Source organism: Lepidochelys kempii, chromosome 9 (assembly GCF_965140265.1).
Source record: "Lepidochelys kempii isolate rLepKem1 chromosome 9, rLepKem1.hap2, whole genome shotgun sequence".
In the NCBI taxonomy this organism is placed as follows: domain Eukaryota; kingdom Metazoa; phylum Chordata; order Testudines; family Cheloniidae; genus Lepidochelys; species Lepidochelys kempii.
In genome coordinates, this window is record NC_133264.1 from 48,648,135 (window position 1) to 48,675,732 (window position 27,598).

Genomic DNA, 27,598 nt, shown 5'->3' on the forward strand with positions numbered 1-27,598 from the left:
TTTTTATCTCACCGAGGCAAATAAACGGAACAAAATTTGCAATGCCACCTAGCCAAGGCTTACCGACTCTCTTCATAGCAAAGTGTTAGTGTTGTTGCACAATGTTACTGTATTGGCACAAGAAAATAAGTATATAAAGCGTAAAAAACATAAAATAATATGAAAAAGAAATAGATGATAGTACACGTAAATCTATAATTTACTCACCTAAAATGATGCCTGAATTCCACTTCCAAAGTGATGTGACAAGAACTGCTAACTCAAATTACATGCGAGTTACATCTGGGGTCTCTGCTATAGGTATACCCAGGGTAGATGAAGTGGAGACAACATGATTTTCGACTGTAGAATGCTGCTTACCACTCCTCTTCACTACCTTTAACCAATCTTCCAGCTTGGCTTGTCTCATGTATTTTGGTTTTTCTTTAATGAGTTTTTCTCTTATCATGTAGAGAGACATGATTTCTTGCTCAGAAATGAAATGTCTTTGCTCCAGTCCTTCTATTACATTTGTTGCCAACTGAATGCATTTATCGATAGAAATTTTTTCTTCGACATCCTCATCACCATCACTGTCTTCTTCGTTATCTTTGTTTTTTCCCTGCTGTACCATTTGCACAATTTCTTCAACCGTCATTTGACTAGCAATTGGTGCATCTTTGTCAGCTTCCACCCAGTCTAGTAAATTTTCCTCTGCCAAATCCTTGGTAGCTCAAGTACTACAGTGTGGGACATACCACTGGCATACTCCATTAACTCACTAACAGTTTTTTGGTTTTCAGACACTTGAAATCCAGTGACCTCAGACTCGTCATTGACATCAGGACTGTCCTAAAATATTAGGGCTGGCCACAATTTGTGCCATCCATTCTTCAGAGTAGATGGAGTTACTCTTTCCCAGTCTCTAGCTAGTGTCCAAATCACATCCTTGAGGTTAAATTCTTTCCTAAATGTTCTCAAACTCTTCCCATCATTAAGCAGTACTAGCAATTGGTGCATAAACTTGGACCTGTACATACCCTTCAGGGATCACAAGGCTGAATCAGCGAGGTACCGTTTGGGAGTAAATACAGTCCCACCACATCATCTTTGAGCAATGGGCTCTTACCTCCGGTACAAAATATTTCTCAAACCACTTGAGACATAGATTAATCGTTATCCATCCCTTTTTCTTGCCACAGTATATTACTGGGAATATTTTCACCTCTTTGAATGCCCTTGGGTTTACACATTTTCCAGTAACCATGAGCTTGCATTTGTGCGTGCCTGCTGTGTTGCTATAACCAAGGACAGTTACCCTGTCCTTCAACTACTTCGTAACCAGATGGTGGCCCCTCTGCATCAGAAGCCAACTTTTTTTTAGGCATACAACACCAGTAGAGAGCAGTTTCATCGGCATTCTATACCTGCTCTGGGAATAACGTCTCATTTGCAAGTAACTGCAAATTTGTCAATGAACTTAGCAGCAGCTTCCATATCTGCACTTCTTTTTTCACTGCACACACCATGTAGATGAATGCCATGCCTGTTTTTAAATTTCTGAATCCATCCTTGCAAATGCTGCAGGTTAAGTTCTTTGTGGAATATTTTTGTTTGTGCCACCATCATCTCACCTGAAATTCTAACACCTTCGTTCCTACAAAGCTTGAACCAATGTATAAGCGTACTATCTAAATCACTGCTTTTCCCCTCCTTCAATGTCTTATGAACACTCATACTTCTTTTTACTGTCATGTTCGGCAAAAAACTTAAGGATTTGATTCTTTTGCTTCTTCAAATCATACACTGTAAATGACCCTACATTGTAAAACTCTCACAAGGCACGTACCGATGTGCCCTTTTCCAATTTCTGCAGCACTGCCTTTTGCTGTGTGGATATTGACACATGCTTACGCTTAGCAGCATTACCAACACTTCCACTGCTTGCTGGACATATTTAGGGGTAAATTAGAGCTAAATAACACCACAGAACACTGAGAGCCAGGACTGGCGGGACTTCGCTGGACCATGGGAATCTTGGCCCCACCCATGATAAGCGCACATTCGGCTAACTAAAACCATGCTGGACCACGGATGTTGCCGGACTAGAGAAGTTCAACCTGTAATCAGGAAAAGGTCTGTAACCAATCAGTAGGAGTGTACTTAATCATCCACTTTGATTTTACTCTGACTTTGCTGACTTAGTCCCAATACCCCAAAAGGGACCACTTGTAATTAATATGGGGAAAATGTTTTCTGTGATTAATAAAACAATAATCTATCAGAAGATGCTTTTAGATTATCAATCATAGAAACCAGATACCAATCTGCCTGAAGCGTCAGGTGATCAGGCTGAGACTGCAGGATCAATAGGGGAGGAGATGAAAGAGCACACCAAGTAACTAAGTTTTAAAGCTTTATTAATAAAATAACAGTGGTGAGCGCTGGGGGCTCCCCACATCATTCAAGGGAAGAAAGCATTAGTGCCCATGCCCTAACCACTTTCATACTCTCACATGCACAACCCAAGGCTGGCCAAGCCTGGGTGTAATGTCAGAAGAAAATGGGGAAGGGTGGACGAGAGTTCTGTCCTGTACACAGGCCGTCCAGGGTCCGCTGTTGATCTCAAATTTGCTTCAGCTCTCAGGAGGGTTTTAAGTCCTGGGGTCTTTTGGAGGTGTTTCGTTCAGGGACCTCTGTCCCCTGTGCTCATTGTACCAGTCCAAACCGGCTTTCCGTGGCTTCCTCAGCTTTTCCAAAACACACCAGCTTCAGGGACACACTTCTGTTATTTTTCCACTCACTGACCTTCGCTGTCTCACTGGCTTTTGCAGCCCCTGCAGTTCTATTCAGCTGAATCCTCCTTTCTCACGGCTGGACTGGGTTGGAATCCAGGCTCCTGTCTTTCTTGGCAGGCAGCCGAGAGTTGGTTGTGTGCTGTGGCCTTGGGCTGGAGTCAGCATCTTATCTTCGAACCTACCTGGAGTGTCGAATTAACCTGTTCCTTTCTCCCTTCCTCCCCCTTCGGCCTCTCACAACCTGCAAAGAAATCTTTCACTCCACACTCACACCTTCAACCCCTCCCAAGATCCTTTCCAATGCATATAAAAGCATTAGCAATATACAATGCTGATGCTTACCCAGGGGACCCACTGGGTAATTTTACCGTGACAGTAGGCCCTGGGAATTGGTGGGCGTGGATGTAATAGGGCCAATACCAACAACAAACAAGGGATACCAGTACATCTTGGCAGTCATGGATTATCTTACAAAATGGGTGGCATAAATCAGCACATGAAGTGGCAAAGAAAATCGGTAAAATTATAAATTGATTTGGATATCTATAGTGGATACTGACATATCTTGGTTCTGGATTCAGTAATGAGGTAATGATTTATTTTTGAGATATTTTTCACTATTTCTTCAACCACACTATTGGATCATGGATATTTGACACTGACTATGGGCTTCATTGTCTTCATTATTATAATTTTTTTTACTGTAAATTGTTCCTGACATGCTTTTCTGTCTATTTATTCACCAATTTTTTTTATAACAAACTGATTGCAAACTTACTTTTCCATGTAGTCATTCTAAAAGATAGAATAGGAAACCACAGTAATTACATGTAAAATCAGTTGAAAATAGGAGAAGGAACATACATGCAGACATTTCCAAAGGAAACTTTATGGCATTTTTTTTCTTTCACTTTAACCTGGCCCTTTGTGGGGAAAAATGGGGGTATAACATAGCTTCATCAGCTCATACCTCCCACAAACCAATAGACTGGATGAAAACACCAACAAATCCATCAAATTTTAGAGGGGAAAATTTCAATACTAAATACAAGTAGCGTACACCAGACCATAAGCTACATATTGGTAATACCTCTTCAGGGTCAATTTATTACATTGCAAGTCTTTTTATTGTATTACATGTGAAATGAAAAATAATCGAAGCCACGCACTGTGGTGTTCTCCTCCGTAGACCTTCTTGATTCCATATAATCTATCTCAATCAAGACATCATGTTTACTATTTGTTTTCACAAACTAATCAATCACCATTTCTTACAGAGCACTGCAGAAGTTGGTTGATACCACTGGGAGTAATTGGGATAAATTTTTTGATAACCTTTTATTTTCTTTGAAATCTAAACAGCAGATGAGAACAAAAATGTCACGCTTTCAACTGTAGTATGGCTTTGAAGCAACATTCCATACAAGGGCTCAGAGAATTATACAGTAAGTGTATTTAAGTATCATCAGTACTTAAGGACTAAGTAGTAGCGCAAACGGTGCTATATAGAGGAATGAGTAAATATGGTAAGCATGTACTGAAATTGGGAAATACAGCTGTAGCCAGTTAGTTCATTTTATCATTTATTTATCATTGTAATGTGGTGTTCTGGTCCATTCATATGCTATTTCATACATAATAAATGCTAAATAGATTTAAGTTACTAGGCCATAGGCTTAAGCATGCTTGATATGAGTGGGTGATTTAGAATAACCCTACATCAGTAAGGTCTTGAGATTACTGCAAAAGATGTGCCAAAAGGTAATGTTATGAAAAAATAGATTTAAATAAACTGCAAGCTATTGTCCAAGATCACGAGACCCCTGATTGTAACATCATGAAAAGTCCTGTTCTGACTGCAGGGTATATGTTATGCACAGATGCTAATGAGAATAAGAGGAATTAAGACCAACCTATGAAAAATGAGGCACCCCAATATTCTTGGGGTGTGGAAGTACAGATAAGGAAAAGAGGGTTTTCCTTAGGATAGCTTTGAGGATGTGAGTATGACTAAATTCATAGTCACTGCATGCATTTTTGTAGGATTTACATATGCATGGGTAATTGTAACTTTACTTATTGCTTTAATAAAACTTGTAGTACAGATAAAACTTGTGAGTATGTCTGTAGTCAATATCCTTGGACTTTGTGCGTTTCTAAAGTCTCCAAATTTGAGAAAAACACCAGAGGTGATGTTCACTTTGAGCTTGAAACTGTAGCAACAGGAGCTGAAGCCATGATAGTGTAATACGAAATTACTAAATTAAATTTAAATACAAAAAGAAGACTACACGGTGTAATCTAGATTGCATGGTTTGCCTAATTGACAAGTATAACTGCATTTTTCTTTTTTTCAAAGAACACAGACTGGAATGCAAAATGATGTATTATTTCTTCTTTACAATGCACCAGGTCATTTGGGTTATTTGTAAGTAAGATGTTTTCCATTGTTATACTTTGGGATTGTATCCACTAATGTAGTACTACATAATAGGATTCAAATACAGCTATGATATAATTTCCTGTATTTTGTGGGTTTTCAATAAATTTAATAGATTCAAATGAAAATGGAACTTCAATGTAAGGCTTGAAATGCTGAAGATTGCAGTTTAAAAAATAAAATGCTAGTCTGAAGAATTTGTTGTTATATTGGTAATGTATATTTAAAAAATACACCAAGAAATTCACAATATGATTTTCTCTTGTGTATTAGTGAGATATTACACATAAGAGTATCCGCATGCAGTGTTTTGAAAAATCATTATAAAATTGTTGAAATGATCATATTACCAATAACACATGTATATATTTTAAATTTGCACATAACATTCATGGAATCAAAAGAATTGTTAATAATTGAGCCCTTCTGTGGTGAGACAAGAGATGTGAAAGAACCTTCCTGAGGAATTGGAGGTGATTTTTAGGTACTTATTTTCAGTTTACAGGTAGTGTTAGTTTGAAACTATTTTCAATAAATATCCTATAACAACAATGAAGACAATATGATACTGACAGCTACAAATAAAAATGGAAACAACACATTCTTGTACTTACTCTGTTTAGTACTGGACATTGACTGAACTTGTAGGATTTGAGCATGGACTAACTAGTTCATTGAATGTGGACTCAAAATAATAGCCTTTAGCATGAGTGTGAAGGTGGTGTTAGCAACACATGACATAGCAAATCAAATGATGTATAGCAAAAGACTCTATACCAATAATATGAAACCAAGTGTGTGTGTGATATATATACTATGAGCATGAAGTAATTGCAACCATTCATTAAATAGAAAAATAAAGGATTACTGATCATCTAGAGTACCTGTATGAAAAAATGAAACCCACTTATAAAGTTGGCTACTTATATGCCTTATACATTTCAGATGGTTCATCTACTGCAAAGCTGGAAAATCCACAATGGGACTCTGGAAAATAAAAATTGTGGAACACAGGAGACAAGCAGTTGGACACAACAGTGGGCCACCTCATTCTAAAATTATTCAGTGTCAAATTTTGATTATTTCTTAATGATGTGTAATTATGATGTGTTTTCTAATTACAAGTATTAGTTTGCAGAAACATATTTAGAGCATAAAGACATCAGTACTATGGAAACCACACAAGAGACTCTAACTATGTATAGAAGAAAAATCACCATTCTTTTAATTAAAGAGTCAGGTAATAACTTTGTTACAAGTACCTAGTGAGACCAGAGTATATGGAAAGATAACAGGAAGAGTGGAATAATGTCATATCACAAAGTTATCAGTAGGTTATGTCACAGGTTTGATTCTCTAAGGGTCATGAATAATGTCTTTGATTAGTGAAAAATGGGGAGTGCATAGATGGTTGACATTGAAAGAGCAATGAAATCTAATTGGATATAGTTATATCCACCAGCAGTCAACTAAAAGTTTGAGATAAATAGACAAGGGTACCAAATATAATTTAAAATATGACCCCCAAAAAAGAAAAATATTTGCAAATCAGTAACTTAATACTTGATATAATTGACATTCATGAATAAATCAAGATTTCTATTTAGAGTTTTGGTCACAAGGTAATCATCATTTGAGTACATTATATTGATTTTACAGAGAGCATGAAGGAGTACTGCACCTTGTCATATGCAAAAATGAAAATTGCATAGTTAACACCATGTTCGAACAGATAACTAAACAGAATACTGTATGATTGTTTATAGCACATGAACAAAAGTCATGGCCCAAGACCCAGCCAGGTCTAACCTGATGGAATAACTTTGCTAAGGACCAGGATTGTTGTAATAATTCCACATTAGTAAATATTTCCAGTGTCACTGACTAACTTTGACTAATGATTATATGTTCAAGGAATATTATTTTATAATTGTATGAATTAATTGAAATTATATTTAGCATAATTAGTTCTGTGTCATCATTTTTTCATCTATTACTTACCAAAGGTACAGTTTGACTCTTGTAAGAGGTGAGCATATGTGCCCTACCTTCCAGAGGGAACCAGTGAAAACATCCTAAGTGATAAGAAAGAGTATGACTGCAGAAAGTGTGTATAGTTGGGATGTTTACAAAAAATGTATATAGTATGATTTATTTTCTTATAGTAAATATTTTGATTTTCTTGGAATTATACTGTTGGAATACAAATGTGTAATAGAGAAGTTCAATTTTAATGTTCATTTGAGTAAAGGAAAATATATATTAATCACTGTTTCTAAAAATGGGTTTAGATGCTTGATTTTGAAATAATGTTGACATGTAAAGTAAGCTATTCTTGTTTATATATCCTGTTATAAGAAGTTGTTAACATTTGAAAAATACCTAGATAGTAGCAAATTGTGACAAGGCAGCAACCATCTATCACAATTTGCTACCCCTGGATCAGAGGATGGGAACAGTGGGAGGTGACAAATTGTGGCATGGCAGCAAAACCAAACCACCCATAGATGTCAGTAACTACTACCAGTAGCAAAGTGTGATGACAGCAGTTTTTGACATTACACCAGGCGGGGTCCCTGCTGAGCTGGGCTGAGCTGAGCCATGCTGGGGTGGGGTCTGTTCTAAACTGTGCTGAGCCAGGCTGGATGATGGGGAGGTCCAGTCTTTGCTGTGCTGAGCCAGGTGGGGTGTGTATGTGCTGAATTGTACTGAGCTGTGTTGGGTGGGGGCCTATGCTTGGCTGTGCTGAGCCATGCTGGGTTGGGGTCCAAGCTGGGCTGTGCTGAGCCAGGCTGCGGGCCTGTGCTCAGCTCTAGTGAGCCAGGATGTGGGCGGGCTGGGGCTGTACTGAGCCATGCTGAGTGGTACAACATTGTACTAAGCTGGGATGTGCATGGGATACGTTCTGGGCTGGACAGGGTTGAGGAGGGGTATGTGCTGAGGGGGATCCATGCTGGACGATGCCGAGTTGTGGTCTGAGTTTGGCTGTGCTGGGGTCTGTCCTGACCCATGCTGGAGGTGGGGTGCTGAGCAGAGCTGGGCAAGGACTGAGCTGGGCTGGAGTCCAGGCTCTGCTGTGCTGAGCTGAGGAAGGTGTATGTGTGTGTCCAGGCTGGACTGTACTGAGCCACGCTGGGTGGGGGCTGGGCTGAGACTGGCAGTGGTCTGTGTTGAGCTGTGCTGGGTGGGGGGTTTGTGGGGGGCTGGGCTGAGCTGGGTGGGGGATCTGTGCTGGGATCCGTGCTGGATGGGGGGTTGTGGTGGGCTGAGCTGGGATCTGAGTAGGGATCCATGTTGTTCTGAGCTGTGTTGGGATCTGTGCTGGGTGGGGGGTTGTGGTGGGCTGAGCTGGGTGGGGGATCCGTGCTGGGTGGGGGGTTGTGGTGGGCTGAGCTGGGTGGGGGATCTGTGCTGGGATCCGTGCTGGATGGGGGGTTGTGGTGGGCTGAGCTGGGATCTGAGTAGGGATCCATGTTGTTCTGAGCTGTGTTGGGATCTGTGCTGGGTGGGGGGTTGTGGTGGGCTGAGCTGGGTGGGGGATCCGTGCTGGGTGGGGGGTTGTGGTGGGCTGAGCTGGGATCTGAGTAGGGATCCATGTTGTTCTGAGCTGTGTTGGGATCTGTGCTGGGTGGGGGGTTGTGGTGGGCCGAGCTGGGTGGGGGATCTGTGCTGGGATCCGTGCTGGATGGGGGGTTGTGGTGGGCCGAGCTGGGTGGGGGATCTGTGCTGGGATCTGTGCTGGATGGGGGGTTGTGGTGGGCTGAGCTGGGATCTGAGTAGGGATCCATGTTGTTCTGAGCTGTGTTGGGATCCGTGCTGGGGTGAGGGTTGTGGTGGGCTGAGCTGGGTAGGGCTGGGCATAGGTGCATCCCACGCTGTGCTGAGCGGGGCTGGACAGAGTGCTGTCTGTGCTGGGCAGAGTCAGGTGGGAGGCTGCGCTGGGGGCCGAGCTGGAGGTCCATGCTGAGCTCAGCCAAGGTAGGCAGGGGTAAGAGGGCGGGTCTGTCCTATGCTGTGCTGAGCCGGGCTGGTTGGCGGCGAGGGCTATGCAGCGATGGGCTGGAGGCCAGTAGGGTCTGTGCTGGGTTGTGCTAAGGGCTGGGCTGACCCGGGCAGGGCTCCGTGCTGCGCCAGGCTCTGACTATATTCAGCCAGGCTGAGCAAGGGTCCGTGTTGTACTGCGCCATGCAGGGTGGGGATGTGGGCGGGGCGGGAGTCCGTGTTGTGACGGGCCGGGAGACCTCCGAGCTGTCAGGGGCTGTCCCCGGCGCTCGCTCCTTCGGCATGGCCGGGTACCGCTAGGGGGCGCTGGCCACCCCCTCCACCCCCCGGGGTTGGGCCTCTGCTGCGGGGAGAGCGGCGGCCGGGCCGCGCATGCGCCGTGCGCGGAGCCAGGCGGCGGTGGCAGCGATGGCTCCGCAGTGACGGTTTGGCTCTAACGGTTGCTATTGACATTGCGGCGCGCAGCGGATCCTGCCGAGGGCCCAGCGGGGGAAACCATCGGCCCCGCGCAGGAGGCCGCGGTAGCGGCGCGGTGATGCGGCGGTGCTGAGGCCCGGTGCATCCGCCCCCTCCCCCGCTGTTGGATCGGGAGCCGCGGCCCGGGCCGCCGCCGCCGCCCTGCGCTGGGCTCGCGGTTCCTCCCCGCCCCGCGCCCCCATGCGGGGCCCCTGCTAAGCCGCAGGCGGGACGGGTGAGGGCGTGTGGCCGACAGGAGCAGGCCCGGCGGGCGGGCGGCCCGGCATGGCCCGCAGCCTGGAATAGCGCCGCCGCCGGGCCCGCTACAGGCGGAGGAGGAGCCTCGCCACCGCCGGACAAGCCAGGCCCCGGCCCCGTGACACTGCCGGAGAGGGCCGGGCGGGCCCTGCGGGGCGACGAGCGAGCCCGGCGCAGCGCGGCCCTTGGCCCCGCCCAGCCCGCGCCGGGCAGCGCCTCGGCCCCGGCCCCCCGCTCGGGCTGCCGCTCGGCTCCAGGGGCCCCGGACCCCCGCTGACTCTCGGCCGGCGCGGACTAGCCGCCGCCCTTTCTTCTCACCCCGGAGCCGAGGGCGTTGGAGCGGCTGCGATGAACCCGGTGAATGCCACTGCTCTCTACGTGTCAGCGAGCCGCCTGGTGCTCAACTACGACCCCGGCGACCCCCAGGCCTTCTCTGAGGTCACCAAGCTCCTGCCTTACTTCCGACAGTCCCTCTCCTGCTGTGTTTGCGGTGAGGAGCTTTATATTGTTCGCTGCACAATGAATTCGGGGCCTTGTGCACCCTTGGGAACCAACAGCGCTGAAGCCTGATTATTTTTACACCCACTTAAATGGGAAATAACACAAATCTTACCGTTGTTTAACGCCTTTCCAGGAGAGTGGGGCACATCTATAAGGTGTAACACCTTTTAGGAATCTGTATAGCTTTCAGTGAAGTTAGATTTTCCCCCCCACACTCCTATTGCATATTTTCCAACAACTCCAAAATTGCTCACCTTGTGCCTCAACAAATTGGAGAAATGTAGACAACATTCCAAGAATGAGTGTGCTGGGAACAAAATCCCTCTAATTTTTGAGATCTTATAAGATAGCCAATAAAGGATTTACCATGAAAGTTTCCAACTCCACTGGAAAACATGCAGATATAGAAACCTTGCTAATTGAGTCCAAATTTTTTAAGTATAGCTTTGTGCAAAAAGAAGCATTCAGTATCTCAGATTATTGTATATAGTAACTTGTAACCTTTGTGTCCTGTTACAGAGAAGCTGAATTAGAACCAAAATGTTTTGGCAACAGGCATGGGAATCAAAACATTTACACGTGGGTGTACTGTATTTCCCTATCTACTTGGTTTGCAAAGCAATAGGTGTGCCAGTGCAGTTCATGCAGTGGCTAAGTGCACTGAGTGAGGGGATAGGATGCTGTTGGTGGAAATAGAGCTGGTGGCATTCTTGTGTGGCTAGATTGGGAGCATGTGCAAGTTGTTGTGGGTTTGTATTGCTAGCTGGGAATGGAGAGTACAATTCTCAGCTGCCTTAAAAACTAGTTGCTCTTGATTGTCTTTAAAAGATTTCTGGAAAGTGTGCAGTACTGGTCAAAAAGGAAAACAAAACATTGGGATGCATAAAGACACTAATACAGAAAGTATGCTATTATAGAATCAAAGTATACTCCTTTCCTGAAATACTGTGGGTCAGTTATGGTCAGTCTACCTCACAAAGGATATAGCTGAAAAAGAGAGCACTCAGTAGTGAGTGATAAGAATGATTAGAAGTAGTGGGAAAACTTCCATTGATAGAACAGGAAAAAAAATTGGGACAGTTTTTTTAGAAAGCAGATGAACAAGGTGGGGATGTGACAAAAGATAAACAAAACACAATGGCATAAAGAAAGTAGACCAGGAACTTTTATTCTCCTTTTCTCATAATGGAAGAACAAAGGGACAGTCAGTTAAATTAAGAGGCAGCAAATTTAAAACTGAAAAAAATTTCACATAACAAATAATTACCCCATATAGTTCATTGCCATAAGATATCGTTGTGGCCAAGAGCTTAATAGGATTCAAAAAAGGACCTGACATTCATATGGATAACACAGACATATAGCATTACAACAGTAAGGATTAAAATAGACAAAAAAAAATTCGGAAGGGATATAATCCCTCATGCTTTTGGACAGAAATCTAACTCTCACAGGTGGGGTTTAGAATAAAATGCTTCATGCAGATAGGTTATTCCATAACTTCCTGCTGTGTGGTTTCTTTAAAACATGAGATACTGGCTGTTATTGGAGACATGATACTGGTCTGATTCAGTATGTCAGTTCCTGTGTTCCATTTTATGTTGCTGATTCAGACCCTTATCCTGCAAAGTTGTCTTATGCTTAACTTTATTACCATGAGTAGTCCCACTGAGCTACTCCTGGTAGTAAAGGTAAGCACATGAATGGGTAATTCAGTTTGATTTCAGTGAGACTACTTAGGATCAGGGCCTTAGGTGATAAGTCTTCTCAGTTAGTCTCAGATGCTGTTTCCTATATAGGAGCTGCTGGTTGTTCCCGGGAGGGTATGTCTACAATACAGCACTGCTACAGTGCCATAGTGTAGGCATTTTGTATATCAACAGAAGGGATTTTTTGTCAATGTGTAGTTAAGCCAGCTCACTGAGAGGTGGTAGTTAGGTTGACAGAAGAATTCTTCTGTCGATCTAGCTGCATCTATAGAGAGGGTTCGGTCAAGCTAACTACAGTGCACGTGGCATGAAACATTTCACAGCCCTGAGTAGTATAGCTAGGTCAAACTAATGTTTATAAGTAGACTAGGCCTTAAAATCATATAAATTAGAGGTTAGGTCAGATTTACTACCATCCCTACCCCTGCTTTCAACACGAAGGTAGGATTGTTTCTTATAGTACAGATACTGCTCCCATCTGACTCAATGTTCTACTTAACCCTAGTCACTAACATAATATGATTCTTCTCCACCCCTCCGCCCGATCGTTTGACTCTGGTCTCTACCTCATTGGTTCTCAACCAGGGGTCTGGGGTCCCCTGGGGGGCCGTGAGCAAATTTCAGGGGGTCTGCCAAGCAGGGCTGGAATTAGACTTGCTGGGGCCCAGGGCAGAAATCCAGAGCCGCAATGCATGGGGCTGAAGCCTGGGGCCCCGAACCCTGCGACCCGAGGCTGAAGCCAAAGCCTAAGCAACTTAGCTTGGCGGGACCCCTGTGGGTGGTGCCCTGGATAATTGCCCTGCTTGCTACCCTCCTAATGCCAGCCCTGGCTTTTATATGCAGAAAAACCGTTGTTGTGGCACAGGTGGGCTGTGAATTTTTTATAGCATGTTGGGGGGGGCCTCAGAAAGAAAAAGGTTGAGAATCCCTGCTCTACCCCTTGACCTCCCTTAATCCTTCTATCATCTTTCCTTGCTCATGCTTAATCTCTTTCATCAGGCCCCTTTACTTTTGTCTTCCCATATGCTATTTCTCTTATTTTAAAAAATCCTTCCCTTAATACCTCCTCCTGTCTTTAACTACTGTCCCATCTCCCTCCTGCCCTTCTTAACCAAGCTGCTTTATTTATTTTCATTGCCTTGACTTTCTCTCTGCTAACTTTCTCCTTGGCCCTCTGTAGTCTTGTTTTCATGCTCCACTGAGATTGCTCTTTCTTCGGTCATCAGTGGTGAAGTTCAGGAGCTGTCTTTTCTTTTCCATCTTCTTCTTCCTTGCCTTTTCTGTCTCTTTCACTGTGGTAGACCAGTCATCCTTTTCTGTTTGCTTTCCTCCATAGATTTGTGCTGTTTTTGCTGCTTTCTTGATGTGTAGGGATGGCCTGAATTCTCGCAACTGCTCCCTGCCCTTCCCACCAAAAAAACCTTATTCTTTTTGTTTTTTGTTTTTTAATTTGGAAATATCAGCAATGTCAAGTATGATTTTTCCCTGGTTTATTTTCTGGAAGACCTCAAAGTGTTTCATGGATGTGTATTGTAAGCTCTCATTTCCTTATTGAAGAAGTAGAGGCAGGGATAGTTAATGAATCTTTAACAAAGGTGTACTTTCTCCAAAATGTTAGTCATTGAAGTTAAATAGGTATTAAAGATGACCTAAAAATAACTTTATAATTGGATTTGTTCCCTTTTTAGGCAATTTTAATGATTTTTAAAGTTTTTATTGGCTTTTTAAATTAGAAATATCAGGAGAGCAAGTCTGGGATGAGAAATAATGAGAAAATATGAGGGCTGTGTTTGACTCTAATTAAATGGGCAATGGATGTTGGATCTTTAACAAATGCTTCCTTTATCCAAAATGTTAATAGTTGCAGTTAAACAGGCATTAACAAAAACCAAAGAATTTTAAGCAGTCTGCCTTGTCTACATGCAGAAATTGCTGAGCCAGTTTCACTAAAATTAATTTTAAAACCCCATTTAATTTAGTTAAACCTGTGCAAACTCCTGTATGGGCTCTGATGCAGGTTTAAAACTGACTTATGTAGAAATTAACTTATTCCTGATCTTGTGCTCCAGGCACCCTCTCTCCTTTTAAGCCTTCCTCTAAACCCACATTGTTCCACAATCCTTCATTTAACTATTAAAAACAAATTGATCATTTCATTTTAAAAAAATGTAGCTACTAAAATAAGAAATTAGTATGATTCATACTTTATCTCCCAATCTGTTTTGTGGAGTCCATGCTTTTTGTCTGCTTCCTTATCTCCAGTCCCTCTTTTTGCCTCTGTGTTGTTGTTTTTAGATTCTATGATGAAGTGGAGCTCTGTTCACTTAAGTGGGGTTTCAGGTGGATCCAGTGTCCCCCTGCACAGAATGTGTTGCCAGATTACTGCCTTGTTCATAAAGTCTTAAACGCCAGAATTTATTTTAATGTGCACAAATTTTGGATGCAGCGTACAAAATAAAGAACAGTATATTGTATAGTCTAGTAGTTTTAAAAGTCCCAAGTGATAGGACTTCCCGCACTTCCCTTAGGAGACTATTCCACAGCTTAATATATCTCACCATCAGGAGACTTTTCTTGAAATGTAACTTAAGTTTCACCTTTTAAAATTTTGTTCTGTTATGCCTAATTAATCTTCTGATACCACCCTAAAGATATCTCATTTAACATTCTAGGTTCTTCCAAAACAGAAATCTGTAAAAGGGCAAGCATATACAGTGGCTGAAATCAGTTTTGAGGTATAGTAATTCCTTAAAGCAGAAGAAATCTCACATTCTCTTGATAATACTTTTAAAACTGTCTTAGGGCTTGTCTGCAGACTGGTCTATGGAGGTGCGAATTGCAGAGAGCTCTGAACCACCCTGTGTAGACCCTGCTGGCACAACTAAAAGGTATTTAGTGTGCACTAGGTATTGCACACTATACCTTTTAGTTTGTGCCAGCAGGTTCCACACAGGGCGGAGTGCTACATGTTAGAGGGCTGTGTACACCAGTCTTGGCAGAAGTTAGTTGTGGCATGACAATTAAAACTCTAACACAGGCCTGGTTTATTAGGAAAATTTCCACTGGTGTAAATATATTGATGAACTTACACGTAATGTAGATATGCTGCACCAATGTAAGTTACTAGAGTAAACTCTGCATCAGTGCATGGTCTCTACACTGTGGGTTTGCTACAGTGTAATTGTACTGATGAAGTTACACTGATGCACATCTGGAGTGTAGACATGACCATACAGTGATATTTACTTTTACAGTGCTGTAGGTGTGCGTGATGCTTTTACAGACAAATGCAAGAAGACTCTTCTCCAAAGAGCTGATGATGTAGAAACAAAACACTCTAGGGTTTCTGTGAGGCATTGGTGCATTCCTTAGATGTGTTTGGGGCATAAAAATTAAGCTTACTAATGCACACCCTCAGGTCGTCTTGCTGTTAAAGTATGGTTTGTTAATATTACAATTCATTCTAAAAACAAAGTTTTGTAAACATTTATGCAACATATTCTTCCACTATGGAAAAGGTAGTTACTATTTGAAGGGAAAGGTTATAAGTGCTTTTTCTACTGCTTTAATATATTTTTTTCTCACCTTGTTTCTAGATTCCTTAGATAATTTGGACCCCTTCAGGGCTTGTTCAGAAGTTCAGCTGACTTTTCAGCATCAGCTTGTCACTAACAGACAATTGATAACTCTTACTCTTACAAACACTAAATTTGGAAAACTGGAACTTTCCCGGTTAAACTTTTATACTAGAAAGTGAGTTAGCTTAATGTGGCCACAAACTGCCACAGAAATACTAGCTTAGCACTTTGCAGGGAGAGGCGGTTCTAAAGGTTCACGGTTTGTGGTGTACACTAGATATGGTGGTGGAAGAGTGTTTTGCTTGTTGATGAGGAAATAGAGGGTATATATTGGTAGGTGGCTTAACTGTTTCCTTGCTTTTGTGGGAGGTTTTTTGGTCAGGTGTGTATAGCAACTTTAATGGCATCACTGAGCATTAATTAAATAATGTATGAACAAATGAAAGAATGCGGTGGAATAGATGAAACAGTCTTTGCTGTTCTAGGACACTTACCTACTATATTATGTAGCTATTTTATATCACTGTCTGTTTTAGAATTACCCAGAAAAACTGTCACTCTAGTGCCCTAGAATATTTGTACTTGTGGGGATCATTATAGGGGGAAAAATCATTTTCATGCAGTGTTTGTCTAAGTCAGTGGCTTTCAACCTTTCCAGACTACTATACCCCTTTCAGGAGTCTGATTTGTCTTTCATATCTCAAGTTTCACCTCACTTAAAAAGTACTTGCTTACAAAATAAGACATAAACATACAAAAGTGTCACAGCGTACTATTACTGAAAAATTGCTTCTTATTTTTACCACATATTTATGAAATAAATAAGTTGGAATATAAATATTGTAGTTACATTTCAGTGTATAGTATATAGAGCAATATAAACATGTCATTGTATGAAATTTTAGTTTGTATTGACTGCTGGTGATTTTTATGTTGCCTGTTGTAAAACTAGGCAAATATCTAGATGAGGTGATGTACCCCTTGGAAGACTTCTGTATACCCCCAGGTGTATGCATACCCCTGGTTGAGAACCACTGGTCTAAGTGAATTAAGCTGTGTGTTGAAACTTTTACACATTAACTAGGATCCCAGATCATGTAGGGTTTAGGGATTATTTCACTAGGACTCAGGCAGCATCTCCATGTTAGTCTGGTACAGGGAATTGCTTTTTTCTGCATTTTTCTCTTGTTTCAGCATCCAGGGCTAAAGCTATCTTTTGGAGGGCAATTCTGCCATCCTTGTTTAGTTAGAACAGCTCAGTTCACCTTCCTAGGTGTACTGCTCACTAAACTCCCACATGTAAAAACATGCAAAGGATATCTTAGAGGAAATGTTACGTATCACTAACTGGAGTCCTTCAAGAATTGCTTGGAGTTCTGCGTTAATTCACTGAAGTCTAATTTTTAACTGAAAGGATGAAAGCAGTTGGGGCCATACAACCCTTATATGTGCTCGCTTTGGCAGCACATATACTAATAACCTCTGCTCTGAACTTTCAGGGTTGTGAAAAGATGTTTGTGTGGCTCCCAAATAGGTGTTACTTTCTAGAAAGTTCCAAGGCTCTCAGGTGTCTGGAAATGGAAGAGGGAGGTGTCCCACACGTGGGAATAGGCAGAAGCAACACATGCAAAGAACTCCAGTTACTCATGCATAACTTCAATTAGGTGAATACAAATATTGGGCTCTCCCTTATAGTTGTGGATGATTCCTCACAGAATAAAGACAATCCCTATTAAATAAAGGTGGTTAAGTGGAGTTCTAGAACTCTGCATTGAATAGCATTCTTCCTAGGTCAAGTGGAATGAAGACTGAGAAGTCGATGAACCAGATCCCAGTGTTTCCTTTCGCATTTCAAAAGCAGCCTGGATTGGTTCAGAGCTTGACAAATACTTTTCATTGACATACGTTTTTCTTTTTTTCCCTTCCATCTTCACTGATGGAAAATAGTGTTGTCTGGTTATCAAATACTGGCAGTTTTAAACACATTTAACCATTCCTGCCCTTGAAAATGTACATGAGGAAATATCAAAATACACCTCTTTCAAAGTTTGTGAATAATGTGACGACTTTGGGCAGGTAGACCATCACCAGTGGGATGAACAGGATACCTACACATGGCCCTCCATTGCAATTGCCCTTCCTCCATTCCCCTGATGATCACCAACATAATTTATAAAAATCCCCCCAATGTAGAAATAAGGGAATGTTTAAGTAGTTTTTTTTTTAAAGGAGAAAGTTATGATATTGTAAATGTACATATAGTTGCTATATGTGGAGGTACCTGGGAAAGAGGTGGCAGAGGGGAGATGGGAGAGTTAACTTTTGTAGGGTTTAGCCCCTTTCCAGAGGAACTCTTTTCCATAGAAGACCTTTTGCAGGAATTTTAGCTAAGGTTAGCCCTAGTCATGAAGTATCAGCTCCTGGGCTTTACACCTGGGAAAACTCCTTGTTTAGGGTTGCTTGCTGTATATCGCATAGGTCTTGACTACACAAGAAAGTTATACCAGTTTAGCTTAAATTGGTTGTAAACAAAAAAGTTCTTCCTTTGGCTCAGGATAAGTTGAAAGGTAATCTGGAGGGAGGATTGACCATGCTTTTTCCAGCTAATATAAAATTAAGCATTTCTGCTGAAAAACTGTCTACAACTGGCTGAGGTCGGTATGGAATTAAAATGAACCTAATATTGATTTGTAGGTTACCCTCTTTCACCCCAGAGATTCTTACTGGGGTTCTCAGGTTCCTCCTTGGGGTGCTGAAGACACTGAGGCTGACCAAGTTGGCTGACATCCATATCCACACAATATCCAAACATAATTCTTCTTTTGGATTAACTCAGGAATTAATGCCTGCCATAACAAATGTGTAGCTGTTGTAGGTGGTTGCTGCCTTAATCCATAGCTGGCCACATTTTGGTTCCTATATCTGAGATGAGACTGAAGTTTCATAATGCAGGATTATACCATTGTAATGGACCCACCATTACATTCTACAGTTTGAGATTGAAGTATTTCTGTCCCATGGTAGAGATGGGAACGGAAGAATCTGTTTTGAGGAAAGGATTCTTTTTCTTCTAAACAGCTAGAGCATAAACAATTATTTAAATCATACTTGGCCAGATATAGCAAAAGACTTCAGCCACCATTGTTCTAGTAGTCTCCTTACTTGGTTCATCAGTAAAACCAGAGTAACATGTGAGTGCAAAGCCAGTTGGGGGTTACCATATTGATTATCATGGACAGAAGATGAAGCCGCCCACCATTGTAAACCATCAACAACCATCAATCATATTATCCTTTTTAAGATCTATGAAATCTAACCATTTCCATCAGTCTCCTCTGGCAGGTCACCAAAACAGATCATAATCTTCCATCTCCTCTGACTGTGTCATAGCACAGCATAACTTTTCTGGGTAGTGAACTGCCTAGCTAAGCCATGATGTCAACACCTTACAAGTTCTTGGCAATGAATTAATCTTTAAACCCCTCACCTCTAGATTTCATTCTGCACCGTCGTCTTTGTCTATGAGTTCCTGGATATTTTAACCTTCTAGTAATACTGAACTCCATCTCTCTTCTCTCATGCATTTTAGGAGAGAAGTTTATTTATTGTTGTAATATTGTGGAGATAGTTATTTAATTTTGATGGAATCAGAACCCTTTTTGTTTTATGCAGTTTCAGAGTACCTAGATAACTTGATGCAAAAATTGAATGCCTTAGGAGTCCTTTTAAAATATTTAAATCTCAAAAAGTATTTACTTTAAAACATTCAAAACATGTTCTAGCTATCAGTAGGATAACCATAAACATTCATTGAATGCATTAACTACATATAGTGCTTTGAAATCCATAACAAAAATAAATTAATGTTGCTAATTACAACAAATGTATGAATTTTCAGAGGTTTGATTATACATAAAGAATGAAGAGGTAAACTGCTCTTGAGCAAAAGGGTGACAGACAAGTCAACTCCAGATCAAGAAAGTATTTAATGACTTAAGTCAAAAACCGTTTGAATTTTCAAAATTTCTCTTTTGTTATCAGAGTAAATCTGGCAAATTTTAAACTAATTTTGCCAACCCAAAAATTAGATGTTAAATCAATATTGAATGGCTTTCTAAAACCTAGAGCATGTGAGCTTATTTGAGGAATCACTGGGTGAAATTCTGTGGTCTGTATTACACAAGAGGGCAGGTTAGATGACCATAATGATCCCTTCTGGCTTTAAAATCTATGAAAAAAGTTAAAGGAGTGAAAAATTAGGCTTTATATAGTGGCAACTGATTGCAGTCTTAACTACAGGGACAGATTTACTTTGTTGGCAACAGAGAATATTTCTGCAAAGTATGAAGAGAATTAAATTGTACTTCTGTGATTGTAGTTTGTGACCCAGTGCTGTTCCCACATGGGGTACGAAAACACCAGAATTTTTATACCCCTAAAAAGGAGACAAGCCAGAGACTTCATGAAGTCCATTAGGAACTTTGGTATTGCTAATCAATTTTATTTGGAAGGTGCTCAAATATTGGGTTGTTTTATTATCAAATCTTGAGATAGATTGATATCATTGATATAGATAGATTTTTTTGCCATTGACTTCAATGGGAGCAGGCTAGGTTTTGTATTTGAATGACCATATTGCCTGTTTGTTTGCAGCTTAGAAATAACATAGATCCTTCTATAGGTAATAGATATTTCTTTAGATCAAGCTGCATATGTTTGTTATTTTGGAGTGTGGTATGTGTCCTGTCTCTCCAGGTTTGTGAGTAGTTGCTCCTCTATAGCTAATGCTTTCATAGGGTCACAGAGTCTGGTCTGTGCCCCAGCCTGTAACCCATCTCCTGAGAGTGACCCCTTTAGTGTGCCAGGCCCCAAGGACCCACATGGTTCCACAGGGGCAAGCATGTGGCCTCCAAGATTCCAAGACTGGACTGTCGGCATCAGCAATCCCTGTCTCTCTCAATGATTCCCTGCAGAGAATCCAGCCAACCCAGACCTCTAGCAGGAGGCTTATACTGTGCCCCTTCAGGGCATGTCTACACTTACAATTCTGCATTGGCGCCATGTAGCGCTTTAATGAAGACACTCTAAGCAGATGGGGGAGAGCTCTCCCATTGGCTTAGTTAATCCACCTCTCTGAGAGGTGGTAGCTATGGCTCCGGGAGAAGCGCCAACATAGCGCTGTCTACGCTGAGTGTTAGGTTACTATAACTACGTTACTCAAGGGTGTGAATTTTTCACATCCTTGAGCAATGTAGTTATACTAATATAGGTCTGTAGCCCAGATCTCAGTGGGTATTTACAGCAACACAGGCAGCCTTTTCAAAACAACATAACCATTTATTAGTCCCTTGGCGCACAGGGTCTGAAAGTCCTTAGGTCAGCACAGAGAAATGAAGGTTAAAGCATAATCCGTTCTGGTTAACCCAGAGCTCCAGCCAAGCTGTAGTGAACCACATATTTAGGCTATCTCTCTGTTTGACCTCTTCAGTTACCAGTGAGACAGCTCCCAGCTTCCTCCAGAAACCAGCACTTTATCCCTACACTTCACACTTTCCGTTCCTGTGTTTTCAAGCTGGAATCTTTGCTCAGCTTCCCTGCTGAGAGGTAAGGGAAATTCATCTCCCTCTGAGTCATTGGTTGCAAGGTGTCAATGTCCTGGTGATTGGGTTTCCCATTGTCTGCTCAGATTTTCCATTTATATGGGGTTGGTATTGGTCAGTCCTTTTTAATGATGCATTCAGGCTCAGATGCACACACCTGTAGCTCTTAGCTTGTCCTGAGAGCAAACTAGACCTCTTTTCCCCCACTGGGTAGCCATGCAAAATATAGGGGAAATTGAGGCACACACAAACCCCCATTAGAACACCACAGAAATTTCCCACTTACAAATGCATGCAAGTTTTTATGATTGTCTCTCTGAGAGAAGATGCTGCAAAAGTTTTGAAGAAACTGGATAAGAGCTTTTCAAGAATGAAATTCTTGAAACGGCGCCTATTCAATTTTTTTATAATGTGATTATCTAGTCTGACATCCTCTATAACACAGGCCATAGAACTTCCCCAGAATAATTCCTAGAGCAAGATCTTGTAGAAAAACATGCAATCTCAATTTTAAAAATTCTCAGTGATGGAGAATCCACCACAACCCTTGGTAAATTGTTCCTGTGGTTAATTACTCTCACTGTTAAAAGTTTACATCTTCTTTCCAGTCTGAATTTATCTAGCTTCAACTTCCAGCTATTGGATCATGTTATATTTCTCTGATAGATTGAGGAGCCCATTATTAAATATTTGTTCCTGTGACGATTTGCCACTTACCTCTCCTCTCATGAGTACCTTCTGTTTGTTGGGTGTGAACCTGCACGCGCTCTCTGCTCCCAGCACCCCCTGTCGGCTGTTAAGCTAGTCAGGTGGGTCATCAGTGACTCAGCCCTCCGACTAAGTCACGCATAGTCTAACGCATGAATGAACAAAACCTCTTCTGGGGTGAAAGGTCCAACAGGGCCTGTCCCTGTGCCCTTGTTATTGTCTTTAACCCTGTCTCTGGGCTCAGTTTTCAGCCCCTTCCTGTCTAGCTTTCAATCTGTCCCTGCCTTGTTATAGAGCAGTGCCCCCAGGGCCTTCTCCCTGGAGACTCTGAGTCCTGCCCTTCACTTGGGCCTCTAAACAACACTTCTCCCAGGGACCCTACAAATAGCAGCCACATGCTGCTTCCTTTTAATTTTGTTGCTGCTGCTATTCCTTGGGCCACTTCCCACATAGCCCCTTTCTCTTCACATCCTCGTGGCCATTCCTCCGCCTAGGAACATGTCGCCCCTTCCAGGGTGCCATGTGGAGCCAGGTAGGGAGCCTGCCAGCCCCACACCAACCGGACTATAAACCGGACTTTCTATGAAGATTAGAAATGCCGGTTTATAAAGCTTTCTGGTTGGTACAGGGCCAGATAACACACCTTTTACTGTATATTGTTGGTTCATAGTTAGGTTGTGATCTACTGTAACTCCCGGATCCTTTTCTGTAGTACTCCTTTGTAGGCAGTCTTTTTCCTTTTTGTATTTGCGCAATTGATTATTCCTTTCTAAGTATAGTACTTTGCATTTGTCCTTACTGAATTTCGGCCTGTGTAATTCAGACCATTTCTCTAGTTTGTCAAGATCACAAAGAATTCTAATCCTGTCCTCCAAAGTGCTTTCAGTCCCTCCAAGCTTGGTATCATCTGCAAACTTTATAAGAATACTTGCTGAATCATTATCCAAATCACTTATGAAGATGCTGAATAGAACCAGACCCAGGACAGATCCCTGCAGGACCCCACTTGATATGTCCTTCCAGCTTCATTATGAACTAGTGATAATTGCTCTCTGAGTACGGTTTTCGAGCCAACTCTGCACCCACCTAATAGTGGGTTAATTCTGGTAATATTTTATTAGTTTGTTTAGGCTAAGGACATGTAAGACAGTACCAAAAGCCTTACTAAAGTCGAGATGTCTGACATGTACTACTTCATCCCCTATCCACATGACTTGTTACCTTGTTAAAGAAAGATATTAGGTTTTTTGACATAATTTGTTCTTGACAAATCCATGTTGACAATTACTTATGACCTTATCTTCTAGTTGCTTGCAAATTAATGGTGTGCTTATTTGCTCCATTATCTTACAATTCTCTGGGTTGTCCTTATTTCCCTTTTTTAGATAAGTATTATATTTGCCCTTTTCCAGTTCTCTGGTGTCTCTCCTGTCCTCCACAAGTTCTCAAAGGTAATTGCTAATGGCTCAGAGATCTCTTCTACTAATTCCTCAAATATTCTAGGATGTATTTTATCAGGCCTTGCTGACTTGAAGACATCTAACTTATCTAAGTCATTCTTAACTTGTTCTTTTTTCTATTTTAGCCTCAGATCCTACCACATTTACACTGATGTTTGCTATGTTAGTTGTCCAATCACTATTAACTTCTTTGGTGAAAACTGAAACAGTTTGGTCAATGTTGCATTTTATGTCATTGTCTTTCCCTCCTCATTTAGTAATGGGCCTATCCTGTCCCTGGTCTTCCTCTTGCTTCACATGTATTTATAAAATGCTTTCTTTTTACCCTTTAAACACCTGGCGAGTTTAACCTCATTTTGTATCTTGGTCTTTCTAATTTTGTTCCTATGTGCTTATGTTGGGTTTTTTTAATATTCATACTTTGTAAATTTACCTAGTTTCCTCCTCTTGTTTGAATCTCTTTTTGAGCTTCACGTAATTGAAGATCTGGTTAAGCCATAGTGACCTTGTCCCATATTTCCTATCTTTCCTATGCATTGGTATAGTTTGCTCTTCTGTCCTTATTAATGTCTCTTTAAAAAAGAATTGACGACTCTCCTGAACTCTTTTTTCCCTTAGACTTGCTTCCCAATTCTGAATTTGCTGAAGTTTGGCTTCTTGATGTCCATTGCCTTTATTCTGCAGTTTTCCCTCCTACCATTCCTTAGAATCATGAACTTTATCATTTCATGATCACTTTCACCCAGGCTGCCTTCCCTCTTCAGCTTCTCAACTGTTTCCTCCCTATTTGTCAGAACCAAATCCAAAATAGCCTCATTGCTTTCTCCACCTTCTGTAGTAAAAAGTTGTCTCCAGTGTATTCGAAGGACATGTTTGATGATCTGTGCCATAGTCTGTTATTTTTCCAACAGATGTCTGGGTAGTTTAAGTCCACAGTCACCAACAAGTCCTGTGTTTTGGATGATTTTGTTGTTTTTTAAAAAAAAAATCTCATCAGCTGCCTCTTCCTGATTATGTATTCATAGGCCACTACCATGACATCACCCTTGTGTGTTACCCCTTTTATCCTTACCCAGAGTCTTTCAATAGATCTGCCTCCCACTTCTATCTTAACCTCAGTGTAAATGTATACATCTTTGATATTCAAGACAACACCATCTCCTTGGAACAATCTGTGTTGGTGTCTTCAGAGCTCCTCAATGTCAACACTAACCGTAGCCATCAGATGCCAGGCTCCTGTTTGGTTCCAGAAGAAATCCCCTTGAATTGGAGAAGAGGGCTAGCTGCATCTTGAGATCTGCCTTATTCTTCTCAGAACCAAGTTGGAAGGTTGTAAGGAGAGTGGTCACTTTAGATAAGCTGTTACCAGCAGGAGAGTGAGTTTGTGTGTGTGTGTGGGGGGGGGGGTGAGAGAACCTGGATTTGTGCTGGAAATGGCCCAACTTGATTATCATACACGTTGTAAGGAGAGTGATCACTTTAGATAAGCTATTACCAGCAGGAGAGTGGGGTGGGAGGAGGTATTTTTTCATGCTTTGTGTGTATATAATAAGATCTTCTAAACTTTCCACAGTATGCATCCAATGAAGTGAGCTGTAGCTCACGAAAGCTTATGCTCAAATAAATTGGTTAGTCTCTAAGGTGCCACAAGTACTCCTTTTCTTTTTGCGAATACAGACTAACACGGCTGTTACTCTGAAAGTTGGAACCAGCCACCAATCTTTCTCTATCAGGCCTCGTGGGTCATTGTCACCATTATCAGAGTTGGGGATTGAGGACCAGACTTGTGTTCTCCCAACCCAAAAATCTCCCTTACGTTCTGATCTCCCATGCACATTAGCTCTATCCCTAATAAGTGGAACCATGAACCTGCTTGGCAATGTGGGGTCCTCTGTCTTAGCATGACAGAGACCCATCCCAGACCACCTCAGAGAACCAGGTCATCCCTAACAGTCCGAGCCTTCTGACCACCAGATGAGTATCTAGGAAAGCTATTTTATTTATGATGATCCCCTGCTCTGTCTGCTCCTCATAATGTCTTCTCCAGGTAAGGCAGTGGCCCAGAACCCAGCATCCCCATCTGACAACTTCAAGGCATTCCAGAAGCTTTTGGCCAGTGTAACTGAGACCCTCAGTGCAGAGCTGACAGAAGTGCAGGAAAAGTTTTATAAACTATTCTGCATGCTCTTTTTCCCATAGCAAGGGAGCCTAGCCATGCCAATAAATGAGGGTATCCTTGAATGAATCAAGGACCTGTGGTTCACTGCAATTTCCTTCCCCCCAACAAGGAAAGGGGAATACTGATACTGTCAAGTGGTTCAGAAGTTGTTTAAATTGTGGAGGCTTTTTTCTGCAGGAAAAACTACTGCACCAGTGTTCTGGAAATGAGCGTGGTCCTATTAGTACTAATACCTGGTATCCTAAAAGTGGACTTGATTTAAATGGGTGGTCAGGCCACCATGTTTTATATAAACAAGTAAAGCGGTTTTGCATTGTACTTTGTCAGTCAGCCCTGAAGGTTTGGCAGTGACTTGGCCACAAACTTTCCTGCTTTCATACCTGGCAGGGTAGGGAAAAAAAATACCTCAGTTGGTTTATGTAAGGTTCTCACAAGTAGACCTTTGATCTGTTATTGATCTATCAAATCTTTCTCCAATGGGAGATGCCAGCAATTTATTTATTTGCTACCAACCCGAGTAGGTATCTGCCAACCATCAGCTCTTCACGCTGAAAAAATACCAAGTTAGGAAGGAATGCCTTCTCCATACATGTTGATGACTCCTGTACCTCCTATTCACGGGTATTTCTGATTGCAAAATTTCTGTTTTAACTCAGTAGCACAAACTCCCTTCCTCCTTAGAGCATCTTTTCCCCTCTCCCCCAGGTTGTCCCTTACTTGAGTTAGCTGAGTTCTTGAGATTTTGATTGGTTTAAGCCTCATATTTCAGGAGGTATTCTTATTCCTCCTGTATGTGTGTTTTGAAATGTCTCGAATTGTCTAATATATTTAAAAAAACAACCTGTTGGGCATTGGCCTTATTTATTACTGCCTATAGTAGTATTTTTGTCTTGCTTGTTTTATTTTGAAACCTCATGTGAGGTACTTAGTTTCCAGGACTGACACAGAGGAGAACATACTCTCATCCATAAAGTTATCTTTAACTCTGCTCCTCTGAAGAGGTAATGCAGAACTGGTAGTTGCCAGTGTGTATTCCCTAATTTTGTGGAGAAAAGTTTGAGGTGTTGCAGGGTGGATTTGATTTAAATCATGATTTAAATCACTAGTCAGGAAGACTTGATTTAATCACGGATTTCTACATAAAAGTGCATTCTTGTTGGTTGTTATAACCTTAATACATATTCTTCACAACTCAGAGATAGATGTAGGTTTCATTTTTAGACCGTACATACTATACATTTAAGTGATTTATTTTGAAAACTTTTCAGAGTAGTTTTACAGCTATATCAGAAAATGAATGATTTTTTGGTTATTTCATTTACCAGAGGTAATTGAAGCAGATATTTATGAAGTCATTGGGAGGTGAACTGTCTCCAATTCAATAGGTTAATCATTAATATTTGGAGGATTTTCTTGCCATGTTGTATTAGGAGGAGAACGTCACCAGACAGACACACAAATTGTTTTATTCAACTTGAACAACAATATTATGTTTTCTGGATTTTTTCCTTCAACAGTAAACATAATATTTTAACAAAACAAGCATATGAATTTTTGAATTTAGTTAAACATTCAAGTTTTTTAAAATCAGGTTTGTTTTTGTTAAAATTGTTTTTAACCAATATAGTTAAATTAAATATTTTTGTTTTGTTTTTAAAAATTAAATCGACTATGTCAGCCAGGTCAATATGAGAATCTTGAAATATTTGGTTCTGCATCTAACTCAGTTGTCTTCACCTTCATTTTCTTGTTTGTTCATAATCTGGAAAAGAAAAACAAGCTTTCCTGCTTTTTCAGGTCCCAAACGATTTCTCAATTTGGAATGAATTAGTCCAAAGGAAGAAAATATTCTTTCTACAACGGCAGAAGAAGCTACTGCTGTTAAAAGTGAGATTATCACTTCAAGAGTCTCTGAATCCAAGTGCTGAAG

The 27,598-nt window shown here is 41.5% G+C and overlaps 2 protein-coding genes across 6 annotated transcripts in view; both read left to right on the forward strand.

Moving 5' to 3' along the window:
• Positions 1-7,423, forward strand: part of PCCB (propionyl-CoA carboxylase subunit beta) — an 84,507-nt gene extending 77,084 nt beyond the window's left edge. The window contains exons 15-17 of one of the 2 annotated variants that reach the window (XR_012160826.1): positions 4,140-4,222; positions 5,137-5,205; positions 6,163-7,423. Coding sequence is in view for 1 of the 2 variants with exons in the window: in XM_073360227.1 (XP_073216328.1) it covers positions 4,140-4,186 (47 nt within the window). In the remaining variant the exon portion in view is untranslated. Of the gene's footprint in view, positions 1-4,139; positions 4,379-5,136; positions 5,206-6,162 lie in introns of those variants that run through there. The other variant, XM_073360227.1, reaches the window with a different exon arrangement.
• Positions 7,424-9,557: 2,134 nt separating this feature from the next.
• MSL2 (MSL complex subunit 2) overlaps positions 9,558-27,598 on the forward strand; it is a 34,932-nt gene continuing 16,891 nt past the window's right edge. The window contains exon 1 of one of the 4 annotated variants that reach the window (XM_073360236.1): positions 9,558-10,423. In XM_073360236.1, the coding sequence (XP_073216337.1) occupies positions 10,282-10,423 (142 nt within the window). In that variant the 5' untranslated portion in view covers positions 9,558-10,281. Of the gene's footprint in view, positions 10,424-21,247; positions 21,326-27,598 lie in introns of those variants that run through there. The other 3 variants (XM_073360231.1, XM_073360232.1, XM_073360235.1) reach the window with 3 other exon arrangements.